Here is a 20,510-nt window from a genome sequence, read left to right as displayed (position 1 = left end):
ATTTTATATTTTTTTTATAATTTTATCAGCTTGGGAAATGTTACGAGGTCTATGCTTAATTTTGCAGTACCCTTGTAATTTACAATTAAACAAGAGAAATGTTTGGGATACTTCACTTTTAGATACTTCATTATATTATCGATGCATTGGGCTATTCATATGAAAGGAGTATAATTTAGAATTTAGGGTGTAATGATACTGTTTAGTATATAGTAATTAATAATTAGAGTGTAACAATGATGTTGTCATACCATCAATAGCATTGGACAGGATATCTATATATGTATTATAATTTACTAATGTCTTAAAATATATAGTATAAATGCTTAATTTATATAGCTTTTGCATGTAGTATAAAGTGCCAATCATATTTGCTAGTATATACCATTGCAGATCTTATCGCGTGTGACACAATGCTTGCCCAAATCTTATCTATACATGCACACGGGAGTAACATGACCACGTTTATGTCTACAATTCCACAATTGTATATGTGGCTTATGAGAACTTGGTCCAAAATCTCCTCAATTATGTGTTGTGGCAATTGTGACTTGGCATGTATTGTCATTGTTGCTGGATCTTCGCGCTCGATTGGATAGCAAACAAATATTTTGTAATTCCTCTACATGCCAATACATTCCTTTCCAGTAGCCCAATGTATAGTCCCAGAAATTTGTGGATGGAAAATATTTTAGATCAACAAATTGGATGAGGAAAATATTATTTTCTTACTTCAGATCAATATCTTGGATGGCCGTGATGTGTTTTTTTCGCAGGATTTATTGTTTTTGAGGAAAAAAAAAGAGAGTAAATTAATTATTCTCTTTGTTTACTTTAAAAAAAAAAAATAAATTTAACTAAAAATACAAAGTAACTACGCCTTGAAATTTGAACCATAGATACTAATTATTAAACTCTTAGCCACTGTACTAGGGGTTATTGGTTGAGAGAGAAAAACCATTTTACAATGAATTGAATATACTGATGAAGTATACAGTGGAGATGGATGGGCAATGTTTCAAATCTCAAAAGTTCTAAATTATGAAATCTACGTGAGTGATTTTTTATTATTCTTTGTAACTTAAAAATATTATACGTGATCGTATATTTACAGGCTTATNGCACACGAGAGTAACATGACCACGTTTATGTCTACAATTCCACAATTGTATATGTGGCTTATGAGAACTTGGTCCAAAATCTCCTCAATTATGTGCTGTGGCAATTGTGACTCGGCATGTATTGTCATTGTTACTGGATCTTCGTGCACGATTGGATAGCAAAGAAATATTTTGTAACTCAGCTACATGCCAATACATTCCTTTCCAGTAGCCCAATGTATAGTCCCAGAAATTTGTGGATGGAAAATATTTTAGATCAACATATTGGATGAGAAAAATATTCTTTATTTACTTCAGATCAATATCTTGAATGGCCGTGATGTGTTTTTTTCTCAGGATTTATTGTTTTTGAGAAAAAAAAAGAGAGTAAATTAATTATTCGCTTTGTTTACTTTTAAAAAAAATAAATTTAACTAAAAATACAAAGTAACTACGCCTTGAAATTTGAACTATAGATACTAATTATTAAACTCTTAGCCACTATACTAGGGGTTATTGGTTGAGAGAGAAAAACCATTTTACAATGAATTGAATATAGTGATGAAGTATACAGTGGAGATGGATGGGCAATGTTTCAAATCTCAAAAGTTCTAAATTATGAAAACTATTTATTATTCTTTGTAACTTAAAAATATTATACGTGATCGTATATTTACAGGCTTATGTTGCCTATTTCAATTAACTTGGAGAATCTTTTTTTTGAGAATCTAGCAATTATATATGTAGGTTTCTGGAAAGAGTTTTGCATTAAATTTAACTTCATTTAAACCACAGTATCTTTTCCGTGGTTTAGAAGTTAGGGGAGTTCTCAATCGTAATCATACGTTGCTTTTGCTGATGTATTTAGCAAAAGTAGAGTCGACCATCTCCTTTTCTAGAGGCTCGGCTGTCTCTCTTTTTTTTTTTTTTCTTAGCCAAATTTATTTTTTCAACGAATAGTACAGTAAAGTGCTATCTTAATCTCAAAAACAGATACAATTGTCCTTTGTTTCTTCGAAAATATTGCTATACTTTTTTCTCTCTTTAGAATAATACTTTTTTTTTTTGAAAAAAAGGTAGCATGCTATCCGTTTTGTTTAATTTTTTTAAAAAAATACCGACCGTCTCTAGAGCAAGTGGCAAGGGCTTGGTGATTGGTACCCGAGACTCAAGTTCGAATCCTAGTTGATTCACATTTCCAGCTAAGTTTATTTCTAAATGAAATAAACGAAGCGGGTAGCGTGCTACCTATCTCTAAAAAAAAAAAAAATTCTAAAAAATAAATTTATGAATCAATTAGAACTCGAACTTAGAGATCTCAGGTACTAATCACTGTGTCCTTTGCCATTTGTGCTAGCAACGTTTGGTCTCTTTAATAAAATGTTAGGAAACTTCTCTTCCGAAATTTCAAAAGAATGTCTTTTTTTTTTTTCATTTGACATGTAAATTATAGGATTTCAAGCTTGGATTATGCTTGCGAAAATCTTAATCTTCAGAAAAATGCCTAATCCAATCAATAATGCCCAACTAGAGCTCAAGTCCAACCCATGCATGCCCAATTCGTCGGAAATACGAGATGGATCTCTCTCTCTCTTGCATTACTAGGCCATACGAAGACTTAAGAAAATTAAATTAAGTCCAAATCCAACCCTTACAAACTAATCTAATCTGGGTGGCACGACACATGTATATGTATATGGTTAGGGGCCAACGCATTTGCTTATGCAAAAAATTAAGCAAAAGTCCCGTAATTTCATACAAAACGTAGTAACAGTTTAATCAAAATATTTCGACCTAGCATACGAACTCGTGAACAGTGTCTACACATCTGTACCATTCAAAGTTTGATTAAAATTTAATGATATTCTTTCAAATAGAGTGTACTCCTGTTTAATCAAAAAAAAATAAATTCATGATATTTTTTATTTGACTTCTCCACCCTGATACGTACGTAGCAGCGAGATATAACCACTCTCTAATAACATCACTGGCTCCAAAAAGATTAATTTCACAACTAGCAATTAATGCAAGGTTTACAATACAAAATGGATTGTTGTTCTACACTATTGATCCTTAATTATCCAAAAGCACTTTTTTTTTTAACTAGCTGATTATTAACCGAAATCAGACAAAAAATTCTGTTAGAAAAATTGATTCCAAACAAATTAATTATTTTGTCCTGATTAAAATTCTAATTGGATCCGGATATGAAAATTCCGACAAACTGGATCAACAACTCGGTTTTGAGCGTGATAGTTAAAATAGTACAATTAAATTATATTGTAATTTTTTATTTGAAAAAGTTTATTTTCAAATGATATGAAATAGTTCTATGATTATGATATTTTTATTCTGAATATATATATATATATATATTAAATTTTTTATAAATTTGGACTTAAAATTATCATAATTAATTTAAACCGGACTTGAATGCCGATACAAGCTGTTGTCCAAAAATTAGATACCGGTCGGATTTAGAAATAGTGAATATCCATCACCACTTACAGTCATCCGACCCCATTTTGATCTGGACTTGAATTTTTGCTACTCCAATTTTTAGTAGCATGATATTGACATTTGAATAACTTGCACGTAAAAAAAAAAGGTTGCGAACAATGATATAAAATCGCATCACATGCTATACATTAATTAGAAAAAGGTCAACGTATAATCCTTATCCTAATTAATTGGCTAATTAAGTAATTTCCTGAATTAATGAGTTGAGAAAATCTCAGGTCGTGCTACAAAATGACGGGGGAAAAGGGGGTCCAAGCACCAAAACCCGCCAAATTTTACGGCTGATGTTGCATATCACGAGAACAATGATTCAATCCCCACCGTCCCATGATGTAGGATTCGCTGGGGCCCACGGCTGTTTCAACGGCAAGGAGCCAACATCAACGGCTCGGTTAAGGGGAGGAGACTCGCTTTCGTGGCGCTGAGATTGGGGAGGTTTTTAGTGGAGGGGATGCGTTGAAATTCGTGCGTGCGCTCGTAGGGTGTGGGCCCGCCCTAACCGCAATAACGGTTTAAGTCTGGTTTAATGAGTTCAAGTTCTAGCCCGGCTCGACTCGACTCGGCTCGACTTGATCTCGTTAGACCTTAAAAAAGCTCAGGTTTAGCTTTTGAGGCTAAAAGTATAGTCCTTTTTTTTCCAAAAAAAATAATTTTTTTCGTTAACTTTGATCTGCTTGGCCATCCTATGAGAGCATTTTGTATTCGCTTTTAGTTTTAAGAAGCAAAAGTGATAAAAATAATTCACGTCTAAAATATAAAATTTTAATTTTAAAATTCAGCTGACAAAAAAAAGTTATATACTATTTTATTTACTATTTATACGATTTTAAAATTCATATCATTCGCGTGATGTGAAGCAGATGAAACAGCTTCGATATTTTTTTGCTTCGAAATTGCTCCTTTTTTTTTTCTCTTTTTTTTTTTTTTTTTTGTTAACTCTGGGAAAACACAAATCGATCGCATAGAACTATAAGCCGTTCGCTCTCGCCATGCACACGACTACTCCCATAAATTGCGTGAATTAGGCTCAAGCCGCGCGATCACATGATTCACTCGGCTCTCGCCACCTTTGACCAAAAGCTCATTGGTCAAACGCCTGCACACGACGTTTCTGTGGGTCCCAAACGTCAGCTTCGTAATCTGCAGTTACACAAACGCTCACACAAAATCCGTTCCCACGCAAACTAACGTAACGACCCTAGCTAGTCACTTAGCTAGCCATGTGCTACAAGCAAACTCTGAAGTAACTCTTTTATTAATGAACTACTTAAACTTATTAATTAAACACACTCCCACGCCTATAAATACCCCATGGCATAAACACTCTCCTTCACACCACACAACCAACTCTTCTTATAAATTTAATTCCTCTTCACTGTCCTATACAAAGCAATGGCGCTCTCCTTCGTTTCCTTTGTTTTCGCTTTCTCAGCTTTATTCTCACTCTTTATAAACCCCGGTGCATGCTTCAATCGTAAGCTCTTTGACTATTCATCTGCTGCGGCGTCCTCTGGCTGGTCTACGGGAGGAGCGACGTGGTATGGGAGCTCTAATGGCGCCGGAAGTGACGGTACGTATGTGCGCATATGAAGTTATATATATGAACATGTATTATATATATATGGTACGAGTTGTCTCATGTATTTTGTACATACGTATATACATGTAGGTGGTGCTTGCGGGTATCAAAACGCAGTGGATCAGCCTCCGTTCTCTTCCATGATCGCAGCTGGGAGCCCTTCTATATACAACTCGGGCAAGGGCTGCGGGGCATGTTACCAGGTTGAACCCTAACGCCGCTAAGTAACTTGAGCTAGCTTTTGGTTGGCCACGGCTAGTATATATATTGGTCGTTTCTTTTTAACTATGAATATTTTTCAGGTGAAGTGCACTGCAAATTCCACGTGCTCTGGTAATCCGGTGACTGTCGTGATCACCGACGAATGCCCAGGTGGACCATGCCTAGCTGAGCCCGTCCACTTCGACATGAGCGGGACTGCATTCGGAGCCATGGCTCTTTCCGGCAAAGCCGATCAGCTCCGCAATGTCGGAGTACTGCAAATACAGTACACTCGGTAAGCATTTCATATGTACCCACACGTATTTGTTTGAATAAGCTAGGGGACACACTAATATTTAAGAAAGTATTATTTGAGTTTTTTTTTTTTTGAAAAAAAATTTATTAGAGATGACTATATAGTAAAAATAGGGACAAATAAAATAAATTTGTTCAGATTCTAGTATGAAGGCTTCAACAAGAAGTGGTACGCAGTGTATGCGTACCTACAAGACGTTCGTGAACGTTATGACCAAAATATTGTCCTTAACGCCGTAACACGCCTATCACGTACGCATTAAACATGCTATATATGCGGTTTATAAAACTTTTCCCGGATTTAATTAGTAACGTTTACACAGCGTATATAACAACAAATTTGAAAAGAAGAAACATCCACTTGGCTTTGCAGCGTGCAGTGCAACTTCCCAGGCGTCGACATCACCTTCCGCGTCGACTCGGGCTCGAACTCGAACTACTTTGCCGTCCTGATCGTGTACGTAGGCGGAGATGGTGATCTCCAGGCCGTCGATTTGATGCAAGGAGGATCGAGCACGTGGGAATCGATGGAACATTCATGGGGCGCGGTGTGGATGCTGAACCCGGGCTCCACGCTACAAGCTCCGTTCTCGATCCGGCTCACATCGGGAACATCCGGGAAAGTGCTTGTGGCTAACAACGTGATTCCGGTCGGGTGGCAGCCCGGGGCGACGTATCGGTCGGTGGTGAACTATAGCAGCTAAGTGATCGAATGCTTGTTCGGAGAATGGATCAGTACGTGTCAAAGTTGAAAATGTATTAATTATGGTGTGTGAGAGAATGTTATATATTGTGGTAACTAAGGGGAGTATCAGGGGTCTGATTATATTTATGTATGACCCTAGATGCTAAGTGTGGTGTAATATGATTTCTATATATATATAATAAAAAGACGGCGCGGAAAGAGTAGGAGGCGTTAAGTTCTCCCCTCCGTTGTCGATTATGTGTGTTAAGTAATTTTTTTTTTTTTAAGAGAGTAGATAGCACGCTATCCGCTTCATTCATTAAAAATATGAATTAGGGTACATGGGTGAGACAACCAGAGCCTCAAGGTAAAAAAAAAAAAAAAACCACGTCAAAAGAAACTAGCCCCAAAAAAAAAAGAAAAAAAGAAAAAGATATATTTTTGGGCTTATAATTGTTTCTTATAAGATTCATTATTTAGATATAATAATAAGAACAAATATATTAAGATATATTTTTGGGCTTATAATATTTCATGTTGTCGTGGACTTTCACATTTATTATTGGATTAATTCTAATAAATTAAACTCGAAAATTATAGAATTTAACGTCGATTAATTAAAGCATGCATACTCTTGTTTGTTGTAGAAATTTTCTTAATGATTTTTTCTTTGTTTGTAATTCAGGAACAATCCTCCTTGTGGAATGGAGTATTGAAATCAATATGCTATTTTTTAAAGGAAACTTAATTTGTTTCCAAGAATATAAATATAATTAATTTTAAAATTTTGGGTTAGAGATGTAAAGTTTATTTACTTGTAATTTTGTCCTTACATTCGGTGACGTCGATGAAGACAAATACACACACAAAAAAAAAGTTCTTGACCGGTTATTTGATATGACTTCTCAAATTACTTAATTTTATATTTGAAAAAAAAAACATTGCGTACTAATAATTTTAAAATTAATTATATTTATATTCTTGGAAACAAATTAAGTTTCCTTTAAAAAATAGCATATTGATTTCAATACTCCATTCCACAAGGAGGATTGTTCCTGAATTACAAACAAAGAAAAAATCATTAAGAAAATTTCTACAACAAACAAGAGTATAAATATAATTAATTTTAAAATTTTGGGTTAGAGATGTAAAGTTTATTTACTTGTAATTTTGTCCTTACATTCGGTGACGTCTATGAAGACAATTACACACACAAAAAAAAAAGTTCTTTGACCGGTTATTTGATATGACTTCTCAAATTACTTAATTTTATATTTGAAAAAAAAAACATTGCGTACTAATAATTTTAAAATTCTAAACTTTTATTGTATCGAAAAGCATTAAAAAAAAATATCAAAACTTTATTGAAGTTTAGAAACAACATATTTAATTTCAATATTTGGACTTGTGCTATATATGGATTAATGGCTCAGATCGATAAATCTTCAAGCATGTCTTATTTTTATTATTTGTGCTCTCAACACTATAACAAGCAAATGGTAAGGGTGGCTACACGAACCCCAACCAATGCATAGCCCTCACAAACAACACTTCTAGCATTAATTCTTTGTGTATAATTACTAGTTACTAAAGTTCACAACTGATCTGTAGGTGGTTAGGGGCTTCCAATTGGCCGGAATCACATCGGCGGCGACGAGGGTCTTCCCGGAAGTGAGAGTGGTGAGCCGGACCGAGAACGGGCCCTGCAACGGGTGGTTCGAGTCCAATCTCCATATCGCGCCCCATGACTCGCGCATCGGAGTCCATACGCCTTGCCCGTGGCTGCCGCCCTCCATAAGATCGACCGCCGTGAGATCTCCGTCCCCGTTCTCGTACTCGATCAGGATCGCAAAGTAAAACGGATTCGAGCCATTCTCGACGTGGAAGGCAATGTTCAAGCCCGGGTAGTTGCAGGGTACTCTGAGAATTTAAACGAGGAAAAAAAATGTACGAAAATCACCTCAAATAGAATATTTGATTAAAACAAAGGAAATGTTTATAGAGTTATTTTTTATATTCGAGCTTATGTATTTTTGAAAGTATAGAGGTGTTCAAACTCACCTGGTGAATTGTATTGGGATTTTTCCGGCGTGGCGAAGCTCGTCGTCGAGGCCGGGTTTTGCCATGGACCCGAAAGTCGTTCCGCTCATGTCGAAATGGAATGGCGCGTCGAGGCAGACTCCGCCGAGGCACGCGTCGGTGATCACGAGGGTCGACGGGTTGCCGGAGCACGCCGGGTGGCTCGTGCATTTCACCTGATATGTAATTACTCGATCAAATACAATTGATTTTTGGTTAATTTTACTAAATCTTCGTAAATTTTGGGGTAATTAGACCTGATAGCAAGCGCCACATCCTTTTCCCGATTTAAAGAGGGCTGGGTTCCCACACGATGTCATGGATGAGAAAGGAGGCAGATTCACATTCTTGAACCCGCATGCACCACCTATTCAATGAATTAGAGAGAGAAACTAATTAATTGCTTCTCACAAAATTAATTGCTTTTTCTCCTACATACATTTTGATACTGGCAAATAATTTTTTCAGAATTTATCACACTTGAGAATTCTCTTGGAAAATCTGTCTATTGTTTTTTTGTAAAATATAGCTCTATTTTAAAAATATTTTGAATCGGAGAGTTTAAATAACCATTTAAAAATACATGTACAAAATAATAGTACAACACTACAGAGATATATAAAAGGTTAAGATAAGGCTGTGAGTCGAAATGTATTATGCACTGTTCTAAAATAACGATTGCCTTTCTACGTGCGAGATTTCGACAATCACCTTTAACGATATAACAACTACGATCCATCCCTTCAACACATCTCTAGGGTGATGCAATTCGCACCATATAGACTTTCGAAAATTCAACAAATAAAATAAGAAAGTAAAATAAAAAAATCTCAGATTTAAAGCATGCTGCCGCCCACCCTAGCTCAGCTCATGTCGGGTCGTCCATGCGAGAGTTTTGTGGATAACATTACTCTTATTATCATCCAAGAGACTAGCTTAAAGCACTACAATAAAAACGGTCTATAGCGACACTTTTAAATATCGGTATAGGTTAAAAAAAATGTTACTGGCTAAATTACCGACACTTTCAAAAAGTGTTGCTATATGTGGGGTCGCTAGGTATATAGTGACAGTTAAAGAGTGTCGCTATAACCTAAAAGAGTGCTGCTAATTTGGCAACACTTATTTAAGTATTTAGCAACTGCCGGAACTCTACCTCGTTGGCTGCGGTGGCGGAGGAGGACGAGAGGAAGGGATCTTCGTCTAGAATTTCAGTAGATTGAGTGAGGAGAGAAGAGGAGATGATAATCGATTTTTTTTNTTAATCGGGTAAGCATGCTGCCGCCCACCCTAGCTCAGCTCATGTCGTGTCGTCCGTGCGAGAGTTTTGTGGATAACATTACTCTTATTATCATCCAAAAGACTAGCTTAAAGCACTACAACAAAAACGGTCTATAGCGATACTTTAATTGTCGGTATAGGTCAAAAAAGTGCCACTGGCTAAATTATCGACATTTTTAAAAAATGTTGCTATATGTGGAGTCGCTAGGTATATAGTGACAGTTAAAAAGTGTCGCTATAACATAACAGAGTGCTGCTAATTTGCAAGCATTTAGCAACCGCCGGAACTCTATCTCGTTGGCTGCGGTGGCGGAGGAGGATGAGAGGAAGGGATCTTCGTCTAGGATTTCAGTAGATTGAGTGAGGAGAGAAGGGGAGATGATAATCGATTTTTCTTTTTTTTTTTTCTTTTCTGTTTCTAATCGGGCCGAATGAGCAGGGTGGGGTGGGTTGAGTAGAGTAATCTTTTATTTTTAATTAGATTGGGTTTTATATTTAGGCATTAGTAGATTTTTTTTTAAGTTTTGGTATAAATGAGACACTTATACAAAAGTGTTCCAAACATGTGTCCCTATAACCTAATTCTGTTGTAGTGAAGATAATGGAGTATATAAAATACTGCAATAAGACTAGTTTTAAACGTATGACTAAACTCACATATAATAAAATATTGACAGACTTTCAAATATAGCTCATTTAAAATTGGGCCGCCCAGAAAATTCAAGAACTACAAAAAAAATTAAATCACTTAAAATCAAATAAATACTGACAAATTATACTAGATTATCAAAACTAAATATGATTCTTACCAATTAATTAACACGTACTATTATCAGAATCTAGTTTGTTAAATATTCTTAGAATAAAATTATTTAATATTTATAAAAAAAATTAGGCAAAATAGGTCCTAAATCTTCTGTCTAGAAAAGATGAACATAATACCATTGTCAGCGGGGCCGGCACCGTGGGGGTCGCCGTACCACGTGGCGCTGGCGGGGCCCCACTGTGAGGCCGCGTCAGCAGAGAAGTTGGAGTGTTTCTGTTCGGAGCGCGCACAAATGCTGAACGATGAGAGAAACGCAAAAATGAAATAAAAGGTGCAAAAGCCAAAGCCCTTACGAAGTGCCATTTGATTATTTGAAAATTGAGGCAAAGAGATGCAAATAGTGATGAAGAGATTGATGAGTTTCAAAATCTAAAGAACATATTGGGTGCTTTTATAATAAGTTAACAATTATAAACATGCTAATTTTGGGGAGAAAAATTGATTAGTTCCAAACTTCTTATAGTTAGTAATGATAAACATGCTAATTTGGGGCCAACCCACATGGAAAGCCTCAGATGCGTGCGTACCTAACTAAATAACTAGATATGGGAAGATACGCACTGCCACGTAACGAGGGCTGTATCCATTTGTATCCACTAATACTTTCCGTTGGTAGTTTTGGTTCAAAAACTGGGGGAAATAAATCGTTGTTTCCTCCTTTGTTTTCAAACGAAAATTTTCATATTTAAAAACAGTAACTCGCGAGTTTCTGAAATAAACTGGCATAATTCGGTATAAATTTAAAACTGTTGTTCCATTCTTTTTCCTGAAATAAACTTATTCATTTAATTAATTAATATAATTAATATATTTAAATTATTATCTATTGTTTAAATAATAAAAAATTAATTAATTTATTATTTATAAATTAATTAGCTAATTAATTATTAATAATTTGTAATATTTATTCATAAACTAATATTTATATTGATCAACTATTAATATTTTATTTAATCTAATTAAAATTTTCACTAATTATCTAATTAAAATATTTACTAACTAATTAAAAAGCTAAACTATTTTTATAATTAATTAATTAATTAATATATTTTTATTATCTTATACAATATTCATAGCTAATATATTTATTAATTTATTAAATTATTTTTAATTAATATTTTGATGTTAATTAGTTAGCTAAAATATTTTTAATTTAAAATTATAATTCTTATTCCTCTTATTTAAATCTAATCATCCAAACACTATTTACCTTATTTCTAGGAACAACTCGATTTTTATTCAAACGCAAAATTGGTCTAATTTCTGCTTACACCTGAACTTATACCTGTCCCTTAATAAGCAGTTCTTACTTATACCCTAACCAATCGTAGCCCATTAATTTTTTAAGGTAGCATTTATTTTTTGAAGAATAAATTTAGTTAAGAATATAAATTAATTACGCTTCGAACTTTGAATGTCGGATACCAATCATTAAGTTTTTTTTGTTAAATATAAAAGTATATAAATACCGTTCTCTACCAACTTAAGTTTTTAAAAATTAACGATTGTTTCTAAAAAGTATTATTTATCATTTCCTACATAAACTCATGATTACTTTATTTTTTCTTTATTGAACTTTTATATTTGTTTATTTATTTTACTTCCTTGTGAATTGATTGGAAGATTTCTTAAGGCTTCGTTTGGTTCGGGTATAAGAAAGAATTAGCTATTACAGGGATAGGTATAAGTATGGGGATAAAAAAAATAGCATTTGAATAAAAATTAGGTTGTTTTCGGGGATAAGAAAAATAACTTTTGAATAGATAATACGGAATAAGAAAAATAGTAGATAGTTATATATAGAAAATCGAGATGTTGGTGGGAATAGTTATACCAGCTTATTTCAGGTTCCCAAGAATTACTATTCTCGGATAAAAAATTTGCGTTTGGATAAAGAGGATAAAAGGTTATTCCTCCCCTTATCCCTGATCCAAACGCTACCTTACTGTATATAAACTCTTCCAAAGATCTATCTGTATTACCTGAATTTAGGGACATAAAATTGAAATTTGAGCTGATCAAATAGAAGCTTTAATTCCGACCTCAAGATTTGCACCCAATAACTTCTTCTTTTTTTTGAGAGAGATATGTAGCACGCTATCCGTTTCGTTTATTTTATTTTAAAATAAATTTAGCTGAAAATGTGAATCAATTAAAATTCGAACTTGAGACCTTAGTACCAACCACTTGCACCTAATAACCAAACCAAGTTTGAAGCGGGGTTTTCGTTATCTGGTGATATCGATGCCGACGTACTACTATAATAAGCATCGGTTGTTACCACTTACCAGCATTATTGCACCCAGTTTTATTTTTGGGTAATACCGTTGGTACATGCTAAAAGGGGCGTAAATATTATACCCCATTCCACAATGTTCTTCCTGATCATTTCTTTTTTAAGTTACGAGACTAAAAACAATNATTAATTAGCTAATTAATTATTAATAATTTGTAATATTTATTCATAAACTAATATTTATATTGATCAACTATTAATATTTTATTTAATCGAATTAAAATTTTCACTAATTATCTAATTAAAATATTTACTAACTAATTAAAAAGTTAAACTATTTTTATAATTAATTAATTAATTAATATATTTTTATTATCTTATACAATATTCATAGCTAATATATTTATTAATTTATTAAACGATTTTTAATTAATATTTTGATGTTAATTAGTTAGCTAAAATATTTTTAATTTAAAATTATAACTCTTATTCCTCTTGTTTAAATCTAATCATCCAAACACTATTTACCTTATTTCTAGGAACAACTCGATTTTTATTCAAACGTAAAATTGGTCTAATTTCTGCTTACAGCTAAACTTATACCTACCCCTTAATAAGCAGTTCTTACTTATACCCTAACCAATCGTAGCCCATTAATTTTTTAAGTAGCATTTATTTTTTGAAGAATAAATTTAGTTAAGAATATAAATTAATTACGCTTCGAACTTTGAACGTCGGATACAAAACATTAAGTTTTTTTTGTTAAATATAAAAATATATAAATACCAACTTAAGTTTTTAAAAGGTAACGACTGTTTCTAAAAAGTATTATTTATCATTTCCTACATCAACTCATGATTACTTTATTTTTTCTTTATTGAACTTTTATATTTGTTTATTTATTTTACTTCCTTGTGAATTGATTGGAAGATCTTTTGACTTCGTTTGGTTCGGGTATAAGAAAGAATTAGCTATTACAGGAATATGTATAAGTATGGGGAAAAAAAATAGCATTTGGATAAAAATTAGGTTGTTTCCGGGGATAAGAAAAATAACTTTTGGATAGATAATATGGAATAAGAAAAATAGTAGATGGTTATATATAGAAAATTGAGTGTTGGTGAGAATAGTTATACCAGCTTATTTCAGGTACCCGAGAACTACTATTCTCGGGTAAAAAATTTGCGTTTGGATAAAGGGGATAAAGGGTTATCCCTCCCCTTATCCCTGATCCAAATGCTACCTTATTGTCTATGAACTCTTCCAAAGATCTATCTGTATTACCTGAATTTAGGGACATAAAATTGAAATTTGAGCTGATCAAATAGAAGCTTTAATTCCGACCTCAAGATTTGCACCCAATAACTTCTTCTTTTTTTTGAGAGAGATATGTAGCACGCTATCCGTTTCGTTTATTTTATTTAGAAATAAATTTAGCTGAAAATATGAATCAATTAGAATTCGAACTTGAGACCTCAGTACCAACCACTTGCACCTAACAACCAAACCAAGTTTGAAGGGGGGTTTTCGTTATCTGGTGATATCGATGCCCACGTACTACTATAATAAGCTGCGGTTGTTACCAGCATTATTGCACCCAGTTTTATTTTTGGGTAATACCGTTGGTACATGCTAAAAGGGCGTAAATATTATACCCCATTCCACAATGTTCTTTCTGATCATTTCTTTTTTAAGTTAGGAGACTAACGACAATCGAGAAAAATTAATTGAACAATAAATTATATCTAATTCACTTTCATTTGTTTAAAAGAGAAATCGGATCCAAAATTTAAGCACTTGAGTTCAGGTAATTACTGATCGACTCAATTCGTCTGTTATTTAACACCATGCACATGCAATGATAGAATTACTCAAATTAACCCTTCAAGATTAGAACGTATTGTTTAGCGCCTCCCATTGATCTAGGCTTTGATTATGGCTTGTCGCCTTTGAAAATTTTGCCAAAATTTGTTATGTTCCCTACTTATGACTACATAGGCCTTAATTTTTGCCACAACTTATGCGTTTTTTTTTTTTTTTCCTCCTCCCTTTTCCGCAGTCCTTTTTCGCATTAAAAAAACAACAAATTAAAGCTTCGAAAGTCATAGCAATTAATGAAAATCCTGCAAATGGTAGATAAAAAAATGCACATCATGAACATTTACATTATAAGCTGGAACATGTTTAACATATTTGGTCTTTGAATTATAGCATACTGTTCGCGGTATACAACCCAAATTAGCGCGTTCCAAAGGAGGACTAAGGAAGCATAACTCATTAATTATACATAAAGATGTAGAAGCATTTTATTTTTGTCCTTATTAGGGGTGTATTAATTTGTAATATAAAAATAATTTCGCGCAAAGTAAATCGAAAGTGATCTTACGAATTGTTAATTTGTATAAACATTAGTCCAATATGACCGACCGTTCCTAACGCAAGTGGCAAAGAATTTAGTGGTTGATACCTGAGGTTTCAAAAGCGAATGCTAGTTGATTCATATTTTTAATTAAATTTATTTCTAAATAAAATAAACGAAGTGAATATAGTATATTATCTATTTCTCAAAAAAATATTAGCCAAATATGATTAGAGTATGGTTGGATGCGTACATATACAACTCGAAGTGCAGTAGTTATGTATGTCAAAACGAGATTACCGGGAAACGGAATTATTATTATTATTATAAACATTATTTCCAGGCAAATAATGAGGACCATGTTGTGGAAAATACAAGTGGGCCCCACACAACGGTTTCAACGGCCGCGAGTCAGAATCAACGGCTAGATCGACGGGAGGCCATGGCTCCAAAATTCGTGCTTGTCGTGTTTGCACCCGAGACCACTCTTAAGCCTTAACTAGATAAACGGCCACCGCCTAATTATTATTTCTAATTAATTTAACATATCAACATAACATGAAATAGTATAATTCTTTTAGTTAGTTACTTCCTTGGTTTGTTCTGTACACTGTACTTTTTTAGTGACTTTTTGGTTGCCTTCGGTTTTTAAGGAGGCCTCAGCTGTCTTCATCATGTACGCCTAGTTCATTTTCCTTAATGAATGAAGCAGGTAGCTTACTATCTATTTCTCAAAAAAGTATAATACTAAGCCGAAGCATGTGATAGGGTGGTTTACTAATTACTACCACGCAAAGCAACATTTTGCTTGCATAGAAAGGTTATTATGTATCCTTCGCATGTGAATATTGTGGTCCCCACTTGTCATCCTTAAAAAAAAAAAAAAAAATCATAAGTTGCCACAATTTAAAATAATAACGTACATAATTTTTCTAAACTATATACAAGTTTGAGTCTGCTATTTGAGTTTTCAAAGTTTTGATTTAGTATCTAACTTTTTAATTTATTTTGTTTTAGTCGGTCAATATTATTTTGACTTTAAAATTTAAATTAATAATTATTTTTATAAATTTATGTGCAAAATTTATAAAATATACTAATTAAATCTGTAAAGATAAATAATAAATTTAAATTTCAGGTCAAAATGTTATTGATTGATTCATATCAAGCAAGTTGAAAGATTAAAATAAAATCAAAATTTTAAAAAATTGGAAGCCCATTTAGAAATAATTTATAGCAAGTTTTGTGCATTTTTACTTAGTTTTAATACACGCTCATGCGAGGCTACAAATTGTCTTATCCTGATTTCTATTAGGCATGTGAACCCAACTTGGCACGCTCTATCGCCAGTTTTTTTTCCCTATAAATTGCCCTTCAATGTGCGCACACTTATGAACCAAAACCCCATTAAACTCTATATTCTCCACAATTAATACTGCCTCTTTTGCTCAGTGAAAGAGCCCCATCAGTATGGCTCTTCCTCTTCACAAACAAGCCTCCTCCATAGTTTACTACATTGCTTTGCTTGCATTAATCTCACTGTTCAATTCTTGTTCTTGTTCTGAGTACAAAAGATTAAACTACTCCGATGCTCCCTCGAGCTGGGGTCCGGCGAGCGTGACCTGGTACGGTGCACCCACCGGTGCCGGACCCGACGATAATGGTAATATATACATATATGTTTGTGTGTGTATAATCTCCTTAATTTGTTCGATATTTGAGGTAGAAATGGTTTGTAAAGAGAGAATTTTTTTTTTTTTTTTTATACTACATTGTGGGTGTATAAATAGGAGTTACGTACGTAGTTGAATATTGGATAATTGGTAATTAGTTTCTTAAACCAGGTGGTGGATGTGGCTTCAAAAATGTGAACCTACCCCCCTTTTCATCAATGACAGCATGTGGGAATCCTACTATATTCAAATCCGGAAAAGGATGCGGAGCTTGCTATCAGGTCAATTTAGACATGTAATTTGTTATTTAAAATCTCAAATCTAGCTATAACAGTGTGTTAAATCCGCTTAACTAATCAAATTAATTAAACAAATAATCAGGTGAAATGCACGAGCCATCCCGCCTGCTCCGGCAAACCCTCGACCATCACCATCACCGACGCATGCCTCGACGGAGTCTGCCTCGACGCACCCGTCCATTTCGACATGAGCGGGACGTCGTTCGGGTCCATGGCGCAGCCCGGCCGTGAGGACGAGCTTCGCCACGCAGGAAAGCTCCAAATACAATACACTCGGTGAGTATTCACGTAACCGTCCAAACCACTAGTATTCCAGAAATAAGACATCAGAGTTGAGCTAAAGAGGTCGTAAGTTCAAACTCCAGACCCTGAAACTAGAAATGTGAGCCAATTAGGTAACAAACCTCCCCGATTTGTTTAAATTCGCAGAGTGCCCTGCAACTACCCGGGACTCAACATAGCCTTCCACGTCGAGGAAGGCTCGAACCCGGTCTACTTTGCGATCCTGATCGAGTACGAGGACGGGGACGGAGACCTGGCATCGGTTGACCTCATGGAGGGCGCCGGCCCTACCGCAGGCACGTGGACTCCGATGCGCGAGTCGTGGGGCGCGATATGGCGGTTGGATTCGGACCACGCGTTGCAGGGCCCGTTCTCGATCCGGCTCTCCACTCTCACTTCCGGGAAGACCCTCGTCGCCTCGAACGTCATTCCGGCCGACTGGCAACCCCTCTCGACATACCGGTCCATCGTGAACTACAGCAACTAGTTCCAGTAATTGTCCCAAAAATGAATCGAGCTACATAACTAAGAATTAATGTACCAAGCACTCTTATGGCTTATATTAATACACTAGTTATTGTGTGGTGGCGCAAGTGTTATCTCCAACAAAGGAATAAAAGATTGTAGAAATTAAGAAGAGGAGGCGCTTGCGTGCCCTCCCCTCCACGTCGCTATCATCAACATGTGCTTAACCTTTTTTTTTTTTTCTCCCCTTTATATATACTTTTTTTTAATATGTGCTTCACATTATTTCGTTGAGAACGTTACAAAATAACTAACAAGTGATTGCTACTTCATGTGAAGCGGAGGTTAGAACGCGACAACGCTCGTGATTTATGCATGGACCATTCTATATTGTGGGTATATGCTTTTGTGGTGCCAATGGACCCGTGTAACCCAACGACGAGATTCGACCTATCGAGTTTGGACCATTCGTGGTCACGGGATTCAGGAACTTTTCGAAGAATATAAAAGCAATTTATGAAGTTTTATTTGGTAAAAATACTACAGCAAATAATTCACTGGGTGAATAAAAACATACACAAGAACACGATGTTACGCGCTTGTTGTTGCTAAATGAACTTAATTACCAATTTAAACATAATTTTCGGAACCTCACCACATTTTATCAAATTTTACGATTTTTAATGTGTTCAACAGAGCGTTCTTTATCGGGCTAGATTTGGACTGATTGTGGCCCAGCCCATGAACCATTTTATTGGGCTTAGTTCTGGTTTGGTTTGTGCAGTATTAAATGGTTGGGATTGGATTGGGCCATTAAGAGAATTGGGCATTACCTAGTTGACCTCCTGTTGTGCATTAATTTATGGCCTATTATTATCTTGTAACTATTGATAGTCATAAAAACAACTAAGTGTCAGTTTGGAGTCGCTTTTTATTTTACGTACTAGCAGATTATCAGTCCCTACCATAATAAATGATAAAGAAAATAAAGTTTTTTTTTTTTATCAATGGAAAACGAAATTTTTAGCACTGGAGTGGCCATAAAAACAAATCCGCAATGAGAGGAAACTAAAATAATGGCTGAGAATTACTAGTGGCCAAACTGTGCTCAAGTTGCGCGCGCGGATAATCTAAATGCGCAATATTATTATTCAATAAGTTAAGGTATTAGTTAAACAATCAATTTGTCAAAATTCATGGCATACATGATGCGCATGAAAAAACTGGGGTTCCGAAATAAAATATTAGATTGCAAATTGTTGGTTTAATCAACAAGTTGACTAATACATGGCTACATCGTATTTGTTTAATTTCCTAATATTCAACCTATTTAATTTCCACCAACAACAAAAAATAAGAGCCATATATATATATATATATATATATAGAGTAAAGCTACTATACTATCAGAATCAGAGAATCTGATGCTTCCGATTTTTTAGCCCTTAGATCAACTCTTTTAATCATTTCTAACATTTGGATTAATACTATTAACTTGTGGGGACCACTCAATCTTAGGGGTACTACTCAACCCCAGAGAAACCGCAATCATCTCAATCGTATAATTTTTGATCCAATGGTTAAAAAGTTGGAAGCATCCGATTCGCTATGCTTCCGATAGCATAGTAGCCCTACACTATCACTATATATATATATATATATATATATAAAGAAAAATTCTGATATGGAAAATGCATATTGTATTTGGAATCAAATCTAAGAAACTTGTTTTATTAAATTGTGTTTGTATTTTAATTTTGGAGTTTGATTTTATTTTAAAAAATTTCACCAAACCTTTCCGAACAAACTGAAATCATACAAAGTAGTATTGCCAAACAGAGCAAGTTAGGAAACTTAGATTTTTAACTCCTATAAATTCTTAACTTTTGGGATTGCCAAATGTGGTGATAATGTTTAGCCAAAATATAGCATATATATATATATATAATGCTATTTGAACACTTTACCACCATACTACAACTTGAGCCAGATATTTAGAAAATTATTAATTCAATGTACCAGAATATGCCAAAGTTCTATAGCAATGTTACAAATGGATCCCTCATGAGCAAGCAAGTAGCGGAAGAGGCGGTGTTAATTAATAGAATAACATATTTAGAATGAAAAAAAAAGACCGAATATTTAGAATTTAGAATAATATATTTGAATTTTGAATTATTTTTTTAAAAATAAATTATTTTATAGATAAAATATGTTATTCTACAAAATTATAAATAATAAGGCTTTTTTTAAGGAGTATAAATTTAATTTTTTTATCTTTTATTCTGAATAAATTATTCAAAAATATTTCTTATTATTCGGGTACCATGGGGAAAAGCAAAAGAAGAAAAAAAAAAGAAGCGTTGCATGAGTGACACATTATAGAAACTTTGTCCGTACTACCAACTCCAACCCACATGAGTCGGGCCTCTTAACAGCACCTTCGGTGGAACGCATCTATCTAAACATAAATAGCTCATAAATAAATAAACAAATATATGTTATCAAATAAATAAAAAAATATTTTTTTTCTGAGAGAGAAAAAAATATATTAAAGAGCATAAATATATATATAAATGCTTTGAAGGAAGGTGCAGGAAAGGTCCATTT

General features: G+C 34.2%; 3 protein-coding genes across 3 annotated transcripts; 2 read left to right on the top strand and 1 right to left on the bottom strand.

The window, feature by feature from the left end:
- Positions 4,959-6,668, top strand: LOC109707670 (expansin-B15-like). Its single transcript, XM_020229127.1, has 4 exons — positions 4,959-5,190; positions 5,290-5,402; positions 5,502-5,695; positions 6,089-6,668. Exons 1-4 carry the CDS (start codon positions 5,013-5,015, stop codon positions 6,417-6,419), a joined length of 816 nt encoding a protein of 271 aa, XP_020084716.1. The 5' UTR covers positions 4,959-5,012; the 3' UTR covers positions 6,420-6,668.
- On the bottom strand, positions 7,817-10,931 carry LOC109707982 (expansin-B6-like). The gene is made up of 4 exons (XM_020229540.1): positions 10,703-10,931; positions 8,737-8,846; positions 8,462-8,655; positions 7,817-8,320 (listed from the first exon to the last, which is right to left on the bottom strand). Exons 1-4 carry the CDS (start codon positions 10,887-10,889, stop codon positions 7,981-7,983), a joined length of 831 nt encoding a protein of 276 aa, XP_020085129.1. The 5' UTR covers positions 10,890-10,931; the 3' UTR covers positions 7,817-7,980.
- On the top strand, positions 16,556-18,171 carry LOC109707070 (expansin-B3-like). Its single transcript, XM_020228136.1, has 4 exons — positions 16,556-16,844; positions 17,026-17,135; positions 17,236-17,429; positions 17,583-18,171. Exons 1-4 carry the CDS (start codon positions 16,652-16,654, stop codon positions 17,920-17,922), a joined length of 837 nt encoding a protein of 278 aa, XP_020083725.1. The 5' UTR covers positions 16,556-16,651; the 3' UTR covers positions 17,923-18,171.

This window comes from Ananas comosus, linkage group 3 (assembly GCF_001540865.1).
Source record: "Ananas comosus cultivar F153 linkage group 3, ASM154086v1, whole genome shotgun sequence".
NCBI classification, from domain to species: domain Eukaryota; kingdom Viridiplantae; phylum Streptophyta; class Magnoliopsida; order Poales; family Bromeliaceae; genus Ananas; species Ananas comosus.
The sequence above is the reverse complement of the archived record's forward strand: the minus strand, read 5'-3'. Positions and strand labels throughout refer to the sequence as shown.

Excerpts from the sequence above, each read along its gene's own strand:
- LOC109707670 (XM_020229127.1), top strand. The coding sequence starts at position 5,013 with ATGGCGCTCTCCTTCGTTTCCTTTGTTTTCGCTTTCTCAGCTTTATTC. Across the intron at positions 5,191-5,289 it reads TAATGGCGCCGGAAGTGACG|GTGGTGCTTGCGGGTATCAA; the intron begins GTACGTATGTGC and ends ATATACATGTAG. Across the intron at positions 5,403-5,501 it reads GCTGCGGGGCATGTTACCAG|GTGAAGTGCACTGCAAATTC; the intron begins GTTGAACCCTAA and ends AATATTTTTCAG.
- LOC109707982 (XM_020229540.1), bottom strand. The coding sequence starts at position 10,889 with ATGGCACTTCGTAAGGGCTTTGGCTTTTGCACCTTTTATTTCATTTTT. Across the intron at positions 8,656-8,736 it reads GATGTGGCGCTTGCTATCAG|GTGAAATGCACGAGCCACCC; the intron begins GTCTAATTACCC and ends ATTACATATCAG. Across the intron at positions 8,321-8,461 it reads ATCCCAATACAATTCACCAG|AGTACCCTGCAACTACCCGG; the intron begins GTGAGTTTGAAC and ends TTAAATTCTCAG.
- LOC109707070 (XM_020228136.1), top strand. The coding sequence starts at position 16,652 with ATGGCTCTTCCTCTTCACAAACAAGCCTCCTCCATAGTTTACTACATT. Across the intron at positions 16,845-17,025 it reads TGCCGGACCCGACGATAATG|GTGGTGGATGTGGCTTCAAA; the intron begins GTAATATATACA and ends TTCTTAAACCAG. Across the intron at positions 17,430-17,582 it reads CTCCAAATACAATACACTCG|AGTGCCCTGCAACTACCCGG; the intron begins GTGAGTATTCAC and ends TTAAATTCGCAG.